Here is an 18,163-nt window from a genome sequence, read left to right as displayed (position 1 = left end):
GGGGGGTTTCTCCCGCCCGTCTCATCACCCGCTCTCTCACCTCAGAGTTGAAGCTCTCTCCCAGGGCCCTGACATCCGTGTAGACGTTTCTGAACAGAAGCGCTGTCCCACGGAGACTCTAAAGGTATGAAAAGAGGAGATGGCCCACACTGAGCCCCGAGCTCTGCAATCCCCCAGCAGGGACTGGGGGGCCCCAGACACTGAACTAAGGCAGAGCCATCGCCGTGCCCCAAGGCAACAGCCTACAGCCTTTTGACAATACATCACGTCAGATGTTGATTTATAGGAAGAACAACAAGAAAACAGGATTAGATGCTTTTTGCTGACCAAACACAGAGGAAAGGCAGCACAAATGAAGGCCTGGAGTCAAATGGAATGGCCACCGTCACCCAGCTGTTAGCAGGGGAGCAGCAGCTTTTCACTGCTGGAGGCTGCCTGCGCTACGGTTGGTGACACGTGTTAAGAAACAAGGCACACAACTACCTCATTCTCGCTTTCGTCGTCTTTGTTCCTCCCTCTCTCCAGGGTCGCCATATCCAAGGCACTCTGCTCTTCACAGACCGAGCTCAGCAACTCCTTGGTCGGGCTGGTGGGCTTACAGGTCTCCGCAGGCTGTGAAGTCAGAAAGAAAGGGAGGTGAGAGGAGAGCCGGGGAGGAGGGGGAGACACAAACCACTTGTGTTGGATTTTCACCAAACCCAGAGTGCTGGACAGGCCCCCTTGTCAGGGGATCGCTGTTCCGAGCCCAAAGCAGCAACAGCGCAGGATCACCCTCTAGTTCATCCCCCGCCCAGCCCTCCCCAGAAAGGCCACAGGCAGAATCTACTCACAGTGGGTTGCTTCAGGGACTGCTTCTCCTTCTTATCTTTCTTCTCTTTCTTTTTCAAGCTGCCCTGTGCCAGCAGTTTCTCTCGCTCCTGAACGACGAGCTCTCTGTAGTGCTCATCGCAGGGGTGGTCCCACATGGACTGGCCGTTAGTGAAGTTGAAGTAATAGATTTCGCCAGTGACATCTAGGCTGTGTGGCAAAAAGAGCGGGACAAGGTGACAGAGCGCAGGCACACAGCTGCACGCGCCATACTGGGTCACGTCACCACCTTCAGCTCAGTGGAGCGCGACGCCCCCAAGAGCCCAGAGACACCTCAGTGCGGGGCAGCAGCTCCCCCAGAGATTGCTCACACCCTTCTCCAACTGCCCCAATGCTCTTTCCCCTTCGCCCACCCCCCCAGAAAGACCCGAGCTCCCCTGCCCCCGGGAAGTACACCTCCTGTGGCTTTCCCCTGCTCTGCCGCCGAGACGGGCCGGGCAGGAGAGGCCACGGATCTCCGCGGGCAGCCGCTGCCCGAGCGCTCACCAGGGCTTCCACTCGGGTGGCACCGGGGTCATGAGGGCCTCCCTGGCCAGCCACAGCAGCTCCGGCTCCTTCTCAGGGTCGATCCCGATCCCACGTGAAAAATCCAAGATTTCTAGGAACACAGAAGAGGAATCTGTGGAGGTGGTCTACACCGGGCACTACACAACAAAGCCAACCTCTGCGGCGAAAGCTTTGGGAAATCCTGACCCTGAAACGACGCTGCTCAAAGCTGCCAGCACGGCCCCACGTCTCAGTGAGCGCGTCCCACCAGGCTGGCAAAGCAGAGAGACAGGCTGCAAAGCGGCACTTACTTTTGCCACCAAAAAGCCTTTTTCAGCTCTGCCTTCCATGAAATCCCATTTATTCGACCCCCTCCACCCACACTCTCCCCAGTTCCTGTTATAAGACCCCTAGAAGCGACTCGCACGCTCAGATCCCCTGTCACAGCTCCAGGGCAGACAGGCATCACTTACCTTGCTCGGTGGGAGCGTACGACTCATCGTAACTTTCCTCCAGAATGATCTGGTTACCAATGCACGACGCTGGTCCTGCCATGGCTCCCAGCACCTGGTCATGCAAGGGAAGTAACACCAAAGCCCAGTGACCAACTGCGCGCAGAAATAAAGCTTCCTCATCCCACGGCGCGTGGCAGAGCCCTGCGGGAGCCCTGGGGCTGGGGAGGGAACAGGGGGGCCGCCACGTGCCGTGCAGACGGGACGGGCAAGCGCAAAGGCAGCCACGACGGATGGATCCTGATAAGTTGCCCTGGTCACAACACCCACAGCCCCAGCCCCCCCCAGGAAAGGGAAACGTGCAACGGGGCAGAGCGCTCCGCTCTGCTGACAGCGCCCTTCCACTGCACGCAACAAAACCCAGTCAAAGGCCTTTCCTGCTGTGGAAACAGGCAGCAGAGCTGAAGCAGCGCAGAAGTTACTACCAGACCCCCCCAGGCTTTCAGCCTTTTACAAAGAAGATGAGCACTTGCTTCAGGCACGTTTTAAACAGGCAGAAAGTAAGGTGAAACGAGAAAGGGAAGAAAGAGAAAGCAAGCAAGCAGTTCTCCCAGAGCACAGCACAGCTTTTCGAGAGCAGGCCCCGGGCTGAATCAGCAGTGCCCAGGGCCAAGGCAGCTCCTCCCTGCGCCCTGCTCGCCTTGGCCTCTCGCCTTCCCGGCGGAGATTCCAGCAGCTGTAAAAGGATCCTCATGTGTCCCACCGCTGGGGCACTGCTTTGCTCTTTAACTCAAAGACTGTAGGCAGCGACTTAGTCCTGCCACAGCTGAGCCCTTACAATTCACAGCTTTAGGTAGCCACAAATTCATCTCCCCACCCCAGACAGCCCCAGCTGTGGCTCCGCTCGGCCACATCTGGCCAGCATTCGCCTGACACAGCACATGGGGAGCGCGGCCAGGAGGCCGAGCAGGCTCCCCGCAGCTGCGCAAGCACCGGGGTGGCCGGGACGGTCCCCACCAGCCCCACCGCCAGCACGGCGGGATGCGCAGGTCAGAGCAGCTTTCGCCCCCACGCCCCCCCACGCACAGAGATCCCGCTGCCCTCCTCCTGAGGTTCAGGAGGCCGGGGCGCCAGCGATGGGAAGGGTCTGAGCAGCGTCAGCGCACCCGGGGCAGGATCACCCCACCGCTGCGGTAACTACGGCCCGCGCTCTATTTGTAGCTCTTATGGAAAGCGACGCTCAGGAGCAGCAATTAATCCTGGCAGCTTCTAGGCACAGCTGATCTCAGGACACGCCAAACCGAGGCAGCAACGCGGCGTCTGAGCCGCTCCTCCTCCCAAACGCACCCGACTGAAGAGTTCGGGCGTGGGCAGCTCGCTCGGGGTCTTCTGGTCTGGCTGTCCTCCCTCCCCGCGCCGTTCCATCCCCTGTCCGGCCTCAGCGCCGGGGGATGAACTGCCCAGAGGGCTTGTGAGCGCAGCTGAAGCGCGAAGCAGCAAGGCCGGCGAGGAGCAGAAACGCCTCTGACTGAGGCGGCAGGAAAGGGAAGAAAACAAAGCTTTTCCCGCCCGTTTCCTGGCTGCACAGGCGCGGCAGACGGGCAGCGCCGAGCACCGCGGCCGGGACAGCTCCTGCAGCTCCGCCGTCTCCCGCGTCCGCGCCGCGACTGGCCCCGGCCCCGCTCACCGGGGACTCCCGCGGTTGCCCGGGGACGCGCCGCCGCCGCTTCCGGGGCGCGGTTCCCTGGCAACGGCGCGGCCCGCCCCCGCCTCGACGCCATTGGCCGGCGGCGGCCGCCCGGCGCCGGATTGGCCGGCGGCGGCGCCGGGCTGTGACGTCACAGTGCCGCGGCTTGTGCCGGGAGCTGCCGTCCGGGCGGGGCGGGTGCTGCGCGCGTTGCCATGGCGACGCCGGGCTGTGACGTCACAGTGCCGCGGCTTGTGCCGGGAGCTGCCGTCCGGGCGGGGCGGGTGCTGCCGCGCGTTGCCATGGCGACGCCGGGCTGATGACGTCACAGTGCCGCGGCTTCTGCCGGGAGCTGCAGTCCGGGCGGGGCGGGTGCTGCCGCGCGTTGCCATGGCGACGCCTTGCCCGGCACGGCCCGGCCCGGGGCGGGGGGGGGGGGGGCGGTGAGGCCGCGCCGGGCCCGGTCGCTCCGGGCGCCCGCAAGCGCTTCCGCCGGCCGGCGGGCGCGGGCGGGCTTTCCGGGGCGGGGAGCGCCGCGCCGCCATGCCCGCCGCCCCGCTCGGCCCCGGCGCGGCCGCCCGGCCGAGGCGCGGGGCGCTGCGGGCCCGTTAGGCCCCATCCCCCGCCCGCGGGGAGGAGGGCTTTCCGGGGCGGGGAGCCGCCCGGTGCGGCGGAGCGCTGCGGCGATGGCGGCCGCCTGGCCCTGGCTGCTGCTGTGGCTGGGGGCGGCCGCCCTGCGCGCCCGCCCGGCCCCGCCGCGCATCCGGCTGCCGCTGCGGGGCGGCGCGGCCCCGCCGCCGGGCCCCCGGGCGCGCCGGGCGCCGGAGGAGGCCGAGCGGGGCGGCGGCAGCTTCGTGGAGATGATCGACAACCTGCGGGGCAAGTCCGGGCAGGGCTACTACGTGGAGATGACGGTGGGCAGCCCCCCGCAGAAGGTACGGGCCCGGGGGGTGCGGGGTTGCCCCCGCGGCCGAGCCCGCGGTCGCGTCGCCGTGATGCCCCTGGGATGCGTTTTCCCCCGCGTTTGGCAGAAGCTGGCCGCGGGCGCCCGCCCAAGGTGACCCCCGCCTCGCCCCGGTGTCAGACGGGCTGCCCGGGCGTGCTGGGGCGAGGCGGGCGGGTGCTGTGTGAGCCACGCAGGCCGACCCCATCCCGCGCCCCTCCGTCCCGCGCCCCTCCGTCCCTCCCCAGGCGAAGGCTGCCCCCGTGCAGGAGCTGGCCGGTCTGTGGGTGGCCAGGGCGTGGGGACGCGGCGGGCCGGTGCCCGTCCTTCTGCCCGCAGCGGGCCTGTGCGGCCACGAAGGAAGCGCACGGCCGAGCCCCGGCACCGGCTGCTGCCCGCCTGGCTCTGCGAGCCGCTCCCGGCCTGGCAGAGTCTGCCGAGCTCGCTTTCCTCGGGGCTCTCCTCGGGGCTCCCGTGCGGTTGGCGCTGCGCAGGGCTCGGCGGCACAGTGCGGAGCGGGGGCCGGCGGAGCGGGAGCTGGTGCTTCCCCGGGCCCTGCGCCATCTCCGCCTTCTTGCCCCCGTCCCTCGTGTCCCCGAGCGGCGCTGCCCGGCTCTCGCGCCTGGCACCGTCTGCCCCCGCGCTGGGGACAGGATGGGTGCTGGGGGCCAGGTGCTGGCTGTGCAGCCCAGGGTAGACCAGCTCCCCCCGTCTTTTCTGGGGGACACGGTGCTAGTTCCTGCTGGCGAGTCCTCTTGCGCCCAGACGCTCGCCCGTGCTGCCGCCAGCAGCAGGGCCGGGGGGGCAGCTCGGCGCTCGAGGGTCCGTGTTCCTCCCGGCACAGGCCGGGCTCCCCCGGCTCGCTGCGTAGGCTGCCAGGCCCGCACCGACTCGGAAATAAAGGCTGGTGTTTCCCCTGGGCTGGCTCCGTCCCGGGTCCCAGCACGGCTCTGCGCGCGTGGCGGGGGCAGCGACACGCGAGAGACACCGCCGCAGAGGTTGGCTCTCTCCCACGGCTTTCCTGTTGTCCCTGTGCGCCAGGGAATTGTTCCCTGCTCTAGCAGGGTACGCTTAGGCAAAAATGGAGGAGATGATTTCAAAAAATCGGGCTTGAAACGCTATTTCGTCATCTTTTGCCTGGGGCCTGCCACGTGTCGTGGCCGCCCGGTAATTTCCGTGCGAACCACCTGTTTCCAGGCAGCCGTGCGGGTCCAGGCCAGTCGCCCTTTTGGGCCGCGTCCTCCGGCCTTGGACTCCTTCCAAACGCGAACGTGGTGCGTGTGCGTGTGTGTGCTGGAGCAAAATCCCTCGGGGCGTTGTAATGGGATTAAAAGGTTCACGTGAAAGGCTGTGGCTGCGCATACGCAGAAATCGGTGAGGGTGCTTATCCGTGGGGGTGCGCGTACCCTTCTCAAAGGCCCACGTGTGGTCGGGCTCTCCCCCGCAGTCCATCTCCCTCCTCGCTTTTCCTGCCACCTTCCCGGTGCTGGCAAGGCAGTTTCTTTATTCTGTTGCGCTTTCATTCTGGTTCTGAGCCGTGCCGTGCTGCGAAGCCACCGCCAGCAGTTAATTGCTCTCGCGCTGCGCGTCCCTTAGCGCGTTGGCTGTGCTGCACGCTCACGCCAGGCTCCCCAAGCCCAGCTGCTTCCTAGAGACCCGGGGAAGAGGCGAGCAGCTTCAGGACAGACGGCAGAGGCTCGGTGCCGCTGAGGGCGAGAGCAAAAGCCTTCCTCTGCCTGCAGCGTCAGCTCGGCAGGTCTTTCTCCAGGGAGAGCCGAACCCAGCGGGTGCCCCAGGGGTCAGCGGAGAGCGGCTGCCTGGAGCACAGGGCCCCTAACGCCCCGTCAGATGGAACCGGCCGGGCGCAGCGCCGCCGGCTGCGGGTGCCGGGTTGCCAGGGGAAGGTTGGGCTCCAGTGATCCCCGCTGGCCAGGCGGCGGGGCCGCGGGCAGGCCTCAGCTGGGCGCAGGATGCGGCTGACCCGCTGCCGGCCCTGCCGGCGGGACGTTTGCCAAAGCCTGCCCGTGGGCTCGTAATCCGGGGCGCGGGCGGGAGGGGATCGGGAGCAGAGCTCGGCGTGTGGGCGGCCCCTGAGCAGCCCCAGCAGCCGGCGGTGGCTCGGGTACCCTCCGTCCTGGCCAGGTGGGCGAGCACACGAGGTTTGCCGGCCAGGGGAGCCCGGGCGCCCCGTCCCGCTGCTGCTCCCTCCCGCCAGGCGCTGGCCGAGTCCTGCCCGGGGCGGCGGGGGCCGAGGCCGCGCGGTGCTGCGAGACCTCACGCTCTGTTTGCGCTGTGCCGGACAGCGTTTGCTCCTTGTGCAACGCCCCGATGTCGCTGACTCCCGCCTGGCACCGCGTCCTCTCGCACAGTGTCTCTGAGCTGTCTCTGGGCACGGCAGAAGGGGGCCCCTGCTCGGCTCGGGGCTTGGCGCCGCCGCACGGCATCCGTCCTGGGGCCCCCCCGACTGCAGCCGGCCCCAGGGCAGCCTCCCTGCCCGTCCCTCTGCCCGTCCCTCTGCCCGCTGCCCGGGCGTGTCCCGGCCCTGGGCGGGAGGGCTGAGCCCAGGTCCAGCAGCCACCGTGTGCCAGGCGGGGGAATGGGGAAGGCAGTTCCGCGGTGCCAGAGCGAGCGGGACGGGCGGTACGGCCGGGTCCCGCTGCGGTCCTGAGCCTCTCTGCCTCTCTTCCTTCTCCAGCTGAATATCCTGGTGGACACAGGGAGCAGTAACTTCGCTGTGGGAGCTGCGCCTCACCCCTTCCTCCGCAGATACTACCAGCGGCAGCTGTGAGTATGTTGGGGGGACACGGAGAGCACAGCCACCGCTCCGCGTGCCCGCGGTCACCCGCTCCCCTCCACACCAGCCTCACTCGGCCTCCTCGATGCCATTGCAGGTCCAGCACCTACCGCGACCTGCGGAAGGGCGTGTATGTGCCCTACACGCAGGGCAAGTGGGAAGGGGAGCTGGGCACCGACCTCGTCACCATCCCCCACGGCCCCAACGTCACCGTCAGAGCCAACATCGCTGCCATCACGGAGTCGGACAAATTCTTCATCAACGGCTCCAACTGGGAGGGGATCCTGGGGCTGGCCTACGCCGAGATCGCCCGGGTGAGTCCTGGCTGGCAGCCGCTTGGTCCCAGCTCTGCCCGGCCCTGCTGCCTCCCTCCCAGCAGGGTTCCGCCGCCTCGCAGTCGGTCCCCGGGGCCTGGCTCGTAGCACCCTTGAGCCTGGCCGTGACAGCACGCGGAGCCGGGACCCCCGGGGGCACGGCAGCCGCTGCGAGGGGAGCCCCTCTGGGCGCAGGGAGCCCCCGGAGAAGGGGTAGTGCTGACGCACCCCTGTCCCGCCTCCGCTTTCTCCTCCCACCAGCCCGACGACAGCCTGGAGCCCTTCTTCGACTCGCTGGTGAAGCAGACCCGGGTGCCCAACATCTTCTCACTCCAGCTTTGCGGGGCAGGCTTCTCCCCCAACGAGACGGAGGCGCTGGCGTCGGTGGGGGGCAGCATGGTGAGAGCCCGGGGGCAGCAGGGGGCCGGGGGGCTGCTGGGGGGCCCTGCCCTGGCCGGAGCTGACGGCAACGCCGTCGGCTGTCGGCCGCAGATCATCGGCGGCATCGACCGCTCGCTGTACGTGGGTGACATCTGGTACACGCCCATCCGGAAGGAGTGGTACTACGAGGTCATCATCGTCAAGCTGGAGGTCAACGGGCAGGACCTCCACATGGACTGCAAGGAGGTGAGGGGCGGCCGGGGAACCTCGGGGCGAGGGGGCGGCGGGGAGCGGGGCTGGCGCCTGGCTCACTCCTCTGCTGCCCCCAGTACAACTACGACAAGAGTATCGTGGACAGCGGGACCACCAACCTCCGCCTGCCCAAGAAGGTGTTTGAGGCTGCGGTCAAATCCATCAAAACGGCGTCTTCGGTCAGTGAAAACCGTCCCCGGGGCCGGGGGCAGCGCAGCCGCCCGGCGCCCGCCTGAGCACGGCCACTGCGGCCCGGCACGGCCCCGCTCACCTCCGCTTCCCTCCGGCAGACGGAGAAGTTCCCGGACGGCTTCTGGCTGGGGGAGCAGCTGGTTTGCTGGCAGGTCGGCACCACCCCCTGGCACATCTTCCCCGTCCTGTCCCTCTACCTGATGGGGGAGGCCACCAACCAGTCCTTCCGGATCACCATCCTGCCCCAGGTGAGCGCTGGCCGGGCCGGGCGGGCGCAGGGCGGGCAGCTCTGCTCCGTCCCCGTGCCCGACGGCCCCTCTGCCCCCGCAGCAATACCTGCGCCCCGTGGAGGACGTGGCCACCTCGCAGGACGACTGCTACAAGTTCGCCATCTCCCAGTCCTCCACGGGCACCGTCATGGGCGCCGTTATCATGGAAGGCTTCTACGTTGTCTTTGACCGTGCCCGTAAGCGCATCGGCTTCGCCGTCAGCGCCTGCCACGGTGAGGGCTGCGCCCGGGGCTGGGAGAGGTGGGGGGCCGCGGGCGGGCGGTGGCCAGAGCTCTGCCTCCTCCCGCCCGCAGTGCACGACGAGTTCCGGATGGCCGCCGTGGAGGGACCCTACCTGCACTCCAACATGGAGGACTGCGGCTACAACATCCCGCAGACGGACGAGTCCACCCTGATGACCATCGCCTACGTCATGGCGGCCATCTGCGCCCTCTTCATGCTGCCCCTCTGCCTCATGGTGTTCCAGTGGCGCTGCTTCCACTGCCTGCGGCGCGACCACGACGACTTCGCCGACGACATATCCTTGCTGAAGTGACGGCCGGGCGTGGGGGCAGCCCCGGGGGCCGCAGGTGAGGCAGCGGGGCGGGGAGACGCGCGTCCCCCCTGGGGGGCCTGGGGCGCGGCGCCAGGGCGGCAGCCTGGGGAGCTCAGACCCTCAGCCCGGGCCCCGGGGCGCTCGGTGCCCGCGGGTGGCCCGGGAGCGCAGCAGCCCCGTCCCGGGGGTTGGGGGTAGCATCTCCCCACGCCCCGCCGGCCCTCCCCGGCCCGGGCGGCCGCGGCTCTCGGGGCAGGGAGCTGGGCCTGGTGCTGCGCTGGCCCCAGCCCCGGGTTTTCGGCGGCGGCCGCGCAGGGCCCGAGGCAGGGCTCTCCCTCCCCTCCCGCTTGTGCCGGCGCTTCCCAGGGGGTTTCCCCTGCCCTCCCCAGCTGCCCCTCGTGCTGCTGCTGGCCCCAGGCCTCCCTGCGCCCCCCCTCTCCCTGCTCCACTTTGGCTCGCCGCCCCCCAGCGTCAGCCGCTCCGCGAGGAGCCGCCGGCTGCTGCCCTCCGGGCTGGGGGCCGTGGGGAGGGACGGCCGCAGTGTCCCCCGCGCGCCCCACGCCGCCCGCTGCCCCCAGAAACCGCCGGCAGGAGCGAGCGAAGGCCCCGGCGCCAGCCGCTCCCCAGCCCACCCGCCCCTTCGAAAGCCATAGGGGAGCCAGCGCCGGGCTCGGCAGCCCCCGCCCGCGGCCCCCGCTCGCCGCCGGGCACAGCCGCTCCCAGTCCAGGTGGCCCGGCCGGGCCCCGGCTCCTGCCCCCACGTCCGAGCCACCCTGGGGACAGGTGGGGGCTGCAGCGTTTATTGGTTTTTAAACACGTGGTTGTATTTATTTTCTTTTTTTTTTTTTTATATATATATAACGCGAGTCACTGGTAGTGCAGCTGGATCAGAGCGTGTACATAGCAGGTGTGTCCCCCCGGGTGTACAAATAACGGTCGCTTCTCACCTGTACAATACAGACGTATATCTATATTTTTAATTCTAGCGCTGAAAGCCACTGTTCCAAACCCAACATTAGGGCGTTTGGTCCTGTTTCGTTTGGGGTTGTTTTTTGTAAACATTTTTAGCCCCCTGCTCAGTCCGAGGGCCAGGGCTCGCTGTGCCGCGGGGGGGCTCGCAGGGGGCCGGGGTTGCTTTAGGGGGAGGTGGTGGCAGCACCAGAGGGCAGCGGGAGGCGACTCTGACCTCGCCGCGTTCCTACAGCCCAGGGAGGATTTTCCGGGGTGCCAGGACCCTGTCCCCGTGTCCCGCCGTGCCCCGGGGAGAGGAGGCTGCTGCGGGCTCCCCCTCTCTCCCCCAGCGCGGGCGGCTGGGACCGCGGTGCTCCCCGCTGCTCGGCCGGCGCAGAGGGGACAGCGCTCTGTTCTCCCGCCGCCGTCGGGTAACGCAACGGCGAGCGAAGCCGGGGGCTGCGGCGGGGCCGGGGCGAGGGGCTGGAGCTCTGCGGCAGCGCCAAGCACGAGGCTCGTTAACCACAGCCTGCAGTTCAGCCTCGCCTCGAAAAGGAGCCGGCGCGCGAGGCCGCGGGAGGAGACGCACGCGGTGTAGGAGAGGCACCGCCGCAACAGCCCCGCACCCGTCGGCCTCCAGCTCCCCCCCGGCCCCCCCAGAGCCCGTGCGGCCCGCTGCCTTAAACCCCGGCGGCTGCGGGGAAGGCTTGGGCCCGCAGCCAAATTCCAGCCCCGAGGCAGAGGCGCCGGATTTGAGCCGCAGACTGCGAACGCGGGGGGTGAAAAAAATTCTGCAGTGCAAGTGGAAGGTTTGAAGCGGTGCTGAGCACCCCCTAATCCCACCGGAATCCATGGAGGAAGGGCCGGGGCAGCTGCCCGCGCCGGGAAGGAGAGGGGCCGGCGGGACTGGCGTGAGGCCGGTTCTCTAGAGCCACCGGGGCGCTCCCTCCCCGGGGCTGCGGTGCCCACCGGCCCTCGCCCCGGCCTCAGCACCCTGTAACCTCTTGTCTGTGTAAGAGCAATGAATGTGAACACGGTAAATTATTATTACATTAAAAAAAAAAAACAGCCACCTGAAACGCTCCTCTGCGCCCTGTGTGTTGCCCAGAGGGGGGCTGTGGGGCAGGGAGGGGGCTGGGGGGGAAGAGGGGGGACAGGGGTCGGGGCCGCACTCTGCGAGGCAGGCAGCAGGGCCACCAGCTAAAGGAGGAGGAGCAGCACCAAATCACTGCATAATATACACACTTTATTTATGAATTTGTATGTATACAGACTTTCTATACACACATTACCTATATAATAAAAATGTACATGTGTATACATGGTCGTATAAATATAGAACTGTAGAAATCTTAGAACCGATCCTGTCTATTCACAGCAACTCCTCCCGCGGGGCCGCTCTGTTGGCGTCGCCGTCATTTGAGACTTGGACAAAAGGGACAAGTGTCGTTTGTGTTGTTTTGCGCCCAGAATTTGATGCACTGCAAGAGAGAGGATTAGTCAGGAGCCGCCGGCACAGCTCGGAGCAGGGCCTGACCTTGCTCTTCCCGAACGGCGAGGGGCACCCGTTTCTTTTGCGCCTTAGCGACAGCCCCCACCCAACGGCCGCCCCGTGGAGGGAGCCCCCGGCCCGGCAGAGCACCAGCCCCTCCTCGAGATGCCGCTTTCCTTTTCCTCGGTGGCTGCTGGAGGCCCCAGAGCCGTTGGGACGAGGGCTTTGCCTCCGCCAAGCACGGCAGCCGGCAAGTCTCTGCCTCTTCCCAAGAGCTCCCGCGTGCAGCCCCGTGCTCCGGGTCCTTCCCGAGCCAGGAGGCAGAGGCTGGCATCCAGCCCCCGCAGCAACAGGCACAGGGCAGCAGCACGGACGGACGGTGCCCGAAGCCCCCCCCAAGGGCTGCTCGGGGCCGGCTGGACGCAGAGAAGGTGTTTCTTGCTCCTTCCCCTCTCCCGGCGCAGGCCCAGGGCAGGAGGGAGCAGCGATGCGCCGGGGACGCACTCACCTCCTTGTGCAGCGCGTGGGAGCAGGCCATGGGGTGCAGGTCGCCGGGCTGCACGAGCTTCTGGCACATCAGACACAGCTTGCAGGCAGCCGGGCTCTGGGGAAGGGGCACGGAGGTCAGGACCCACGGCTGGGGGCCACTCGCCCAGCTCCTCCCTCCCCCCGCAGGCGGTCCCCTCCTCCCGCCCCGGAGCACCAAGGCCCCAGGGCCGCACCCCTCCGCTCCCCCGGGGGGGACGAGGCGCCCGGGAAAGCCCCGAAGCCTTACGTGCGAGGCCGTGCCGGGGTACGCCGCCACCTGGGCCGGGGGCAGGAACATGGGCGTGCTGATCTGGGGCAGCGGAGCCGAGAACATGGGCGCCCTGATCCGACCGAGAGGCTGCAGCGTGGCGAGGAAAGGACAGCTGTGTCACCCTGCGCCACCCTGCCAGCTCCTCGTCCCCCTCAGCAGCCCCCCCGTGAGCAGCCCGGCCCCCACCTGCGCCCCGGCCGCCGCCCGCTCCTGCTGCTCCGCCAGCCTGGCCGCCACCAGCTGGTTCAGCTCCTCCATGGTCAGCCCCGCCATGGTCCTCCGGGCCGTCTTGATCTGCTGCAGGATGTTGGTGAGCTGGGCCCTGCGCGGAGAGCGGCCCGTCAGAGCGGCGGGGGGACCCTCCGAGCGGGGTGATGGCGCCCCGAAACGCTGCGGGAAGAGCGCGGGGCCCCGGCGCGGCTGCCCTTCCCCTCGCGCCGCCACCGTCGCTCCACACGTACTTGTTGCACTGCGGAAACCGAGCCAAGAGCTTCTCCAGCAGCTTCTCCAGCTTGTCGGCCGGCTGCAGGCGGTGGAACTCCGGCGCGACGCTGACCCCGCCCAGGCCCGGCGGCGGAGGGATGGAGGCGGCGGGAGGCACGTGCGGGCTGTGCGTGCCGAGAAGCGACGCCACCACCGGGCTGTTTCTTCCCTGGGAAGCGGGGAGCGGCGGGGAGGGCTGGTTGGGCCTCGAGATGGCGGGGTTCAGGAGGGGAAAGGAGAGTGCCCGAGGATCCGCGCTCGGCATCACCATGGGAACGGGGACCGGTCCGATGGGAAACGGGAGCCGGGGAGTAAGGGAGGGGTTGGGCTGGAATGCCGTCAGCATGAAATCTGTCTGAGAAAGAAAAACAGGGGGAGAGGGAAAGGCTGGTTAGAAGAACCCACCCGAAGGCAGCACCTTCCTCCACAGCCAGACGGGGCACGGGCTGAGCCGCGGGCCCCGGCAGCCGTTCTCCCTGCAGCCAGGGGCAGGCCCCCCCTCCCCGCCAGGACGAGACAGAGGGGGGGCAGGCAGAGGACCCCCGACACGAGCATCGTGTGGGCTGTCCCCAGGGCCCCGCAGCACCCGCCCAGCAGCGAGCGGCGGCGCTGGAGAGGCACTCACCTCGGAGGGCGGGGGGGGCAGCGTGGGGGTCGGGATCTGTGGGAGGCTGCTCAGCTTCGTGCCGTTTCTCACCATCTGAATGTGGTCGTTGAACTGATCCTGGCAGAGAGGCAAAAGAACAGACACGTTTATCCGAGCCTGGGCCCGGGGAAGTTCCGCGCATCACGCGCCGACAACAGGCAGATGCCCCAAACGGCTGCCGGCCCTGAAGCGGGCGCAGTCTGGTTCCCCAGGAGTCAGGAGAATAAAAAAGGACCTGGAGGGAGAAAGACAGTAACGGCCTCGGCAATCAACCCGACGCGGTGCCTCCACATCACGGGCAGGGGCCCCGGCGCCCTCCCCCAGGCTGGTGCCATCCGGCGGGAACTTACTCGGACGCTTTCCTTGGTCATCCGTATCCTGTTCAGCCTCATCTCCCACTCCTGCTTCGGCCTCATCGTCTCCAGCGTGGGCGGCGCAGACCTGCAAGCACAACTGAACTTTCCCACTTGCAACTGTGCTCAGTGGGAGCAGCTGAGGCCCCACACCCCCCCCCGCCCCCTCAGCGCTCCCTGACCCCAGCCGAGGGGGCAGAAGCGCGGGCAGAGACGCGGCAGTGCCGGCAGCTCCAGAGCACGGCGCAGCTCCGGCGGGCGGACGGTGCGGGGGGATAGGCACAGCCCCACACCCCTCACGCTGCACTCCTGAACCCCGTTACTTTAACACAAAAGCCACAGGAAACCTCAAACTACTCTGGTCAAACCTCCAGCACCACCGAGGCAGAGGAGCTGGGCACGGCAGGACCCCCGAGCTCCCTGCCCCTTCTGGGACTACACGGACTTACTTGAGGTAGGTGAGGTGTAGCTCTGCTTCTTTTTCTGCTTCTTCTAGTTTCAGCACCAGCAGCTCCTTCCGGCTCTCCAGGGACAGGATCTGGCAGAGAGAGGCCCCCCCACGAGGAGCAGCTTTCGTACTCCCTCGTTTCTCGCTGCCAGACCGTGAGGGCAAACTCTTTGCTACCACGCCAGGGCGCCGCTCCCAATCACCAATTTTACCCGGTATTATTACAATTTTACAACTTCCACGTTTACTGCAGCAATACGTGTTTATCCACCCCCTCTCTCGTCCCACCGAGGGCTGCTCAGCCTCGTCCCTGGCTGCTCCTGACTTCACCCAGTCGTTCACTGCACCCCGGAGCCTTAAAGAGCCTCTTCGGCCCCCGCCCCGCAGGCGAGGCGGCACCTACTAACCTCTGCCTTCCAGGCCCGTTCCGTCTCCTCCAGAATGTTCCTGTTGATCTCATTGTGCTGGTTCTTCAGCTTATCAAGCTCCATCTCCCACAGCTGCCTGCACAGGCCCAGGACACGTCCGCTCAGGCTCAGGATGGCCGACAAACCCCCCAAAACCCCGTCGACCCCCATAGCTGGGGGACCCGCAGAAGGGCGGCAGCTCCCACGGCCCGGCCCCGGCCGCAGCTCCCGCGAGGGACCGTCCCGAGCCCAAGCTGCTGCCCCACAGCCAACACGTGGGGCGAAGTGAGGGGCAGGGAATGCCCCGGGCCCAGCGCCGGGCAGGGCCACACGGCTCTGAGCCGGCACATGGGACGCGGCCGCTCGGATCCCGGAGAAGCTGAGTCTGGCCCTTTCCACCTGTGTCGTGTGAGCGTCTGTCTGCACCCCGAGCTTCTCCACCCAGCTCTGCAAGACCCGAGTGGGCCCGAGTTTAGCCGGGCAGCTGTGGGGAACCGAGAAGCAGCTTTGCCCTAATTCTGGGAAGCTGAAGTTCAGTCCGAGGTGGCAGCTTCAAACCACTGAGTGTAAACTCTAACCTTAGGGGCTCATTATGTCACAAGTACTGAGGAGCCTCTTGTGACCAGGAGCAAAGAGGATTTAATCCAGAGACTGGGGGGCACCAGCCTGCTGGAGGAGCAGCTCAAACCCTCAGAGCTCTCTAGCCTGCCCCGCCGGCAGCAGTGGATGCGCTCCAAGGCAAAACAAGTGGAAGGAAAAGAGCATTCCTCAGCAATAATCTGCTAACAGAGAAGAGCCTTACTTCTCATCGGACTGCTCCGCGATCAGCGAGGCAATCTTGTTTTCCTTCTCCTCCTGCTCCTTCAGCAACCTGCACGGGGGAGGGAGGACAGATGGAGCTGCCCGCTGTGGCAGCGGCGCCGCCGGCCCCGGGTTTGAACGACGCGCTGGCACCGCGGCGCAGCCACACGCTCCCGGCGCTGGAAAGCGACCGCCGCCGTCCTCCGGAGCGAGAATTCCGCTGTATCATGATCCTGCACAAAGGCTGTGGCACAGAACCAGAACCTGCCGCAGGGAGCTGCGCCGCTCCCGCAACACGTGCTTCGCCGCTGCTCGCTGGGGGCACACCGTGACGCTGCCCCTCCCGAGGGCCGGCCCTGCACGCACCGAGCGGGGACGCGGGAACCCGCCGCCCGAAAGCCCCTCTTGAGGCCTCGTGCAAACAAAAGGCGCTCTGTCTGCCGCAGACCCCGCCGCAGCCGCCCCCCCACGCTCGCTGCTTCCACAACGGCCAAAGCGATCTTCTGCTGCTCAGCCAGGGTTAAGCAATACCTCCCCCCACCCCCAAAATAAATTCTTTTCTGTCCCAATACCTTCTGCCTTTCTCGCAGAGCTTCTCAATTTCTGCCTTCAGGTCCTGCTCTTTCTGCAAGAATTCCTTCTTTTCTTTCTCCATCTTCTTCTTCGTCTCTTCTCGCTTGATCGTAACATCCTGAATCGCTTTCAGGATCTCCTAGAGCAGAACAAGCACCACACAATTAAAAAGCAAAACTCTCCAGTACGAGTTTTGGTTTTAAATCCGTTATTATTTTAGATTAATTGAAGGGAGATTATGAGATTACACGCATCATCAGAATCTTTTTGAATAGATCCAGACAAGATATAGAGCGGCTACAACGAGGAAACCCAGGAGACAGACACACAGACAGACAGACGGCCTAAACAGCAGGTTCTCTCGCCTCTTTAGAAGGATTTCAAGGGGCAACGAGTTCTGCTCTGGGTTAGATTGAGGCCACGGACGGTCACTTTTGTCTTAACACGAGCTACTGCAGGGCCAGCACGATTAATTCCTTTAACCCAGCGATCCGGGAGCCGCAGAGCCCCCAGCGATCAGACGGGAGATTCTCCTCACTTCCCGCCGGTTGGCGCTCGGGAAGGACGCGCCGCGCTTGCCGGAGAGAGGCCGCAGGATCAGCGCTGGGAGCTGATGTGCGTGCGGGGCGCCGTGTCAGGAGGGAGTTCTGACCTGCCAACCGCGGCGGGGCTGGTCCCCAGCACACGCGGGGAACGGCGCCGGGGCCTGTTTGCCCCCCGCTGCACGAGGCCGGGGATCCCACCCTCCCCGTGCGAGCGGGCGATAAACGGAACCGCGCCTTCGCCAAATACCTGGTGGTTCTTCATCTCTTCTTCCCGCCGCTGCTGGAGCTGCTTGAGCTGCACCTGCAGCTGATTCTCCACCTGCCTCTGTTTGTCCAACACCTCCTGGTAACGCTCCTTCAACAAAGCCCTCTCGGACATCATCTTGTCCTGCAGCGGAGAGTGGAAATTTAGGGAGAACCTTCCCCTTGCCCCGGTCTCAGGGGGGCGCAGACAGGGGCGGGAAAGCTCAGCAGCGGGTAAGAGCCCAGCAGGTGCCACCATCCAGAACCGCGGTTAACGGGCTTCTGCTCTCAAACCGGGGCTCTCTGGACCAGAAAAGACAAAGGGAGGCCCCTGCGGCTGCGCCTGGCCCTGCGCGTCCTCCTTTACGGAGAGCAGCGTCGGAGCCCCAAAACCGGCGTTTTAATGAGGAAAAACGCCCCGAGGGAAGCGCAGCGCCAGCTCCTCCGCCCGGGCCCGATCGCAGGGCTCCGATACCCACCAAGTTCTTCTCGATATCCTGATCCGTGCTCGCATCCATGTCGGTCGTCTTGAAGTCGGTCTGCAAAGGGAGGCGATGGCTGTCAGCCCCCCCCGCAGCTCCACTGCGACCGGCCGGACCCGCACCCCGGTTTCCGGCCGGCGGCTCGTACCGACCCTCGGGCCGCGCTTTTACTTGACGCCCGGTGGAAGCGGGGGGTCGGGCCGCCGGCACCGCCGCACCCGCGCCCCCGAAGCCAGCCGGGCTCACACACGGCGCTGCCCAAAGCCCCGCACCCCCGCGGCGGCGGGCACCCACCTGCACCGCGATGGTCTGCGAGGGCCTGGCGGGGGCCGCCTCCGGGTCGGGCTCCTCCGCCGCCCCGCCGCTCTGCCCCGCGGCCCCCCCGCCGCCCGGCCCGGGCTCCCCCTCCCCGCCGGCCGCCGGCAGCGCCGGGGCCGGGCCGGGGGCGCCGGGCTCCGCCTCTCCGCCGGGGCCGGCCGGCGCCGCCTCGCTGGGGCTCTCCGGGGCGGAGAGGACGCTCCCGCTGGGCGAAACAAACAGCTCGGTCACTCGCTCCGCCCGCGCCGCTGCCGGGCCCCGGCCCAGGCCCAGCCCCGGCCCCGCCGGGCCTACCTACCTGCCGGGCTCGCAGAGTCGCGGCGGGGCCGGGGCGGCGGCGGGGCCGTCGGCCTGCGCCTGCTCCAGCGCCATGGGGCCGCGGGGCCGCGGAGCCGAGCGGGCCGGGAGCGGAGCGGAGCGGCACGGCCC

At 67.0% G+C, this 18,163-nt stretch overlaps 3 protein-coding genes across 12 annotated transcripts in view; 1 reads left to right on the top strand and 2 right to left on the bottom strand.

Moving 5' to 3' along the window:
* The window catches only part of LOC141970660 (centrosomal protein of 164 kDa-like), a 31,277-nt gene extending 27,832 nt beyond the window's left edge, over positions 1-3,445 (bottom strand). For 4 of the 5 annotated variants that reach the window (XM_074927395.1, XM_074927396.1, XM_074927397.1 and 1 more), the window contains exons 1-6: positions 3,153-3,445; positions 1,827-1,920; positions 1,354-1,465; positions 831-1,017; positions 484-612; positions 41-118 (exon numbers count right to left, since the gene is read on the bottom strand). In XM_074927395.1, coding sequence (XP_074783496.1) covers positions 41-118; positions 484-612; positions 831-1,017; positions 1,354-1,465; positions 1,827-1,920; positions 3,153-3,230 — 678 coding nt within the window. In that variant the 5' untranslated portion in view covers positions 3,231-3,445. Of the gene's footprint in view, positions 1-40; positions 119-483; positions 613-830; positions 1,018-1,353; positions 1,466-1,826; positions 1,921-3,152 lie in introns of those variants that run through there. The other variant, XM_074927398.1, reaches the window with a different exon arrangement.
* A 580-nt stretch (positions 3,446-4,025) lies between these two features.
* Positions 4,026-11,223, top strand: BACE1 (beta-secretase 1). Of its 6 annotated transcripts, none has more exons than XR_012635204.1 (10): positions 4,028-4,427; positions 7,131-7,219; positions 7,327-7,543; positions 7,805-7,942; positions 8,036-8,170; positions 8,254-8,355; positions 8,467-8,616; positions 8,699-8,870; positions 8,952-10,100; positions 10,398-11,223. XR_012635204.1 is itself a non-coding variant. In XM_074927212.1 (10 exons), exons 1-9 carry the CDS (start codon positions 4,179-4,181, stop codon positions 9,191-9,193), a joined length of 1,494 nt encoding a protein of 497 aa, XP_074783313.1. In that variant the 5' UTR covers positions 4,028-4,178; the 3' UTR covers positions 9,194-9,227; positions 10,398-11,223. The 6 variants fall into 6 exon arrangements, 5 of the variants coding, with proteins under 5 accessions (XP_074783316.1, XP_074783315.1, XP_074783314.1 ...); XM_074927212.1 differs by having other exon boundaries at positions 8,952-9,227; XM_074927215.1 differs by having other exon boundaries at positions 4,026-4,427; positions 7,327-7,411; positions 7,880-7,942; positions 8,952-11,223.
* A 146-nt stretch (positions 11,224-11,369) lies between these two features.
* On the bottom strand, positions 11,370-18,159 carry RNF214 (ring finger protein 214). Its single transcript, XM_074927210.1, has 14 exons — positions 18,033-18,159; positions 17,711-17,939; positions 17,414-17,473; positions 16,939-17,079; positions 16,146-16,285; positions 14,773-14,869; positions 14,367-14,455; positions 13,915-14,005; positions 13,544-13,642; positions 12,897-13,273; positions 12,622-12,757; positions 12,412-12,522; positions 12,145-12,240; positions 11,370-11,625 (listed from the first exon to the last, which is right to left on the bottom strand). The coding sequence occupies exons 1-14, from the start codon at positions 18,104-18,106 to the stop codon at positions 11,560-11,562; spliced, it is 1,806 nt and encodes a 601-aa protein (XP_074783311.1). The 5' UTR covers positions 18,107-18,159; the 3' UTR covers positions 11,370-11,559.
* Between the last annotated feature and the right edge of the window lie 4 nt (positions 18,160-18,163).

Source organism: Athene noctua, chromosome 26 (assembly GCF_965140245.1).
Source record: "Athene noctua chromosome 26, bAthNoc1.hap1.1, whole genome shotgun sequence".
Lineage (NCBI taxonomy): Eukaryota > Metazoa > Chordata > Aves > Strigiformes > Strigidae > Athene > Athene noctua.
Note: the sequence above shows the minus strand (reverse complement) of the source record. Positions and strands in the feature narration are given on the sequence as shown.

Bases quoted from the DNA above. Each gene is read 5' to 3' on its own strand.
- BACE1 (XM_074927212.1), top strand. From the start codon at position 4,179: ATGGCGGCCGCCTGGCCCTGGCTGCTGCTGTGGCTGGGGGCGGCCGCC. The intron at 7,220-7,326 runs GTGAGTATGTTG...ATGCCATTGCAG, and splicing joins AGATACTACCAGCGGCAGCT to GTCCAGCACCTACCGCGACC. The intron at 7,544-7,804 runs GTGAGTCCTGGC...TCCTCCCACCAG, and splicing joins CCTACGCCGAGATCGCCCGG to CCCGACGACAGCCTGGAGCC.
- RNF214 (XM_074927210.1), bottom strand. From the start codon at position 18,106: ATGGCGCTGGAGCAGGCGCAGGCCGACGGCCCCGCCGCCGCCCCGGCC. The intron at 17,474-17,710 runs GTGGGTGCCCGC...CTCCCTTTGCAG, and splicing joins CGCAGACCATCGCGGTGCAG to ACCGACTTCAAGACGACCGA. The intron at 14,456-14,772 runs GTTAGTAGGTGC...TCTCTCTGCCAG, and splicing joins AACGGGCCTGGAAGGCAGAG to ATCCTGTCCCTGGAGAGCCG.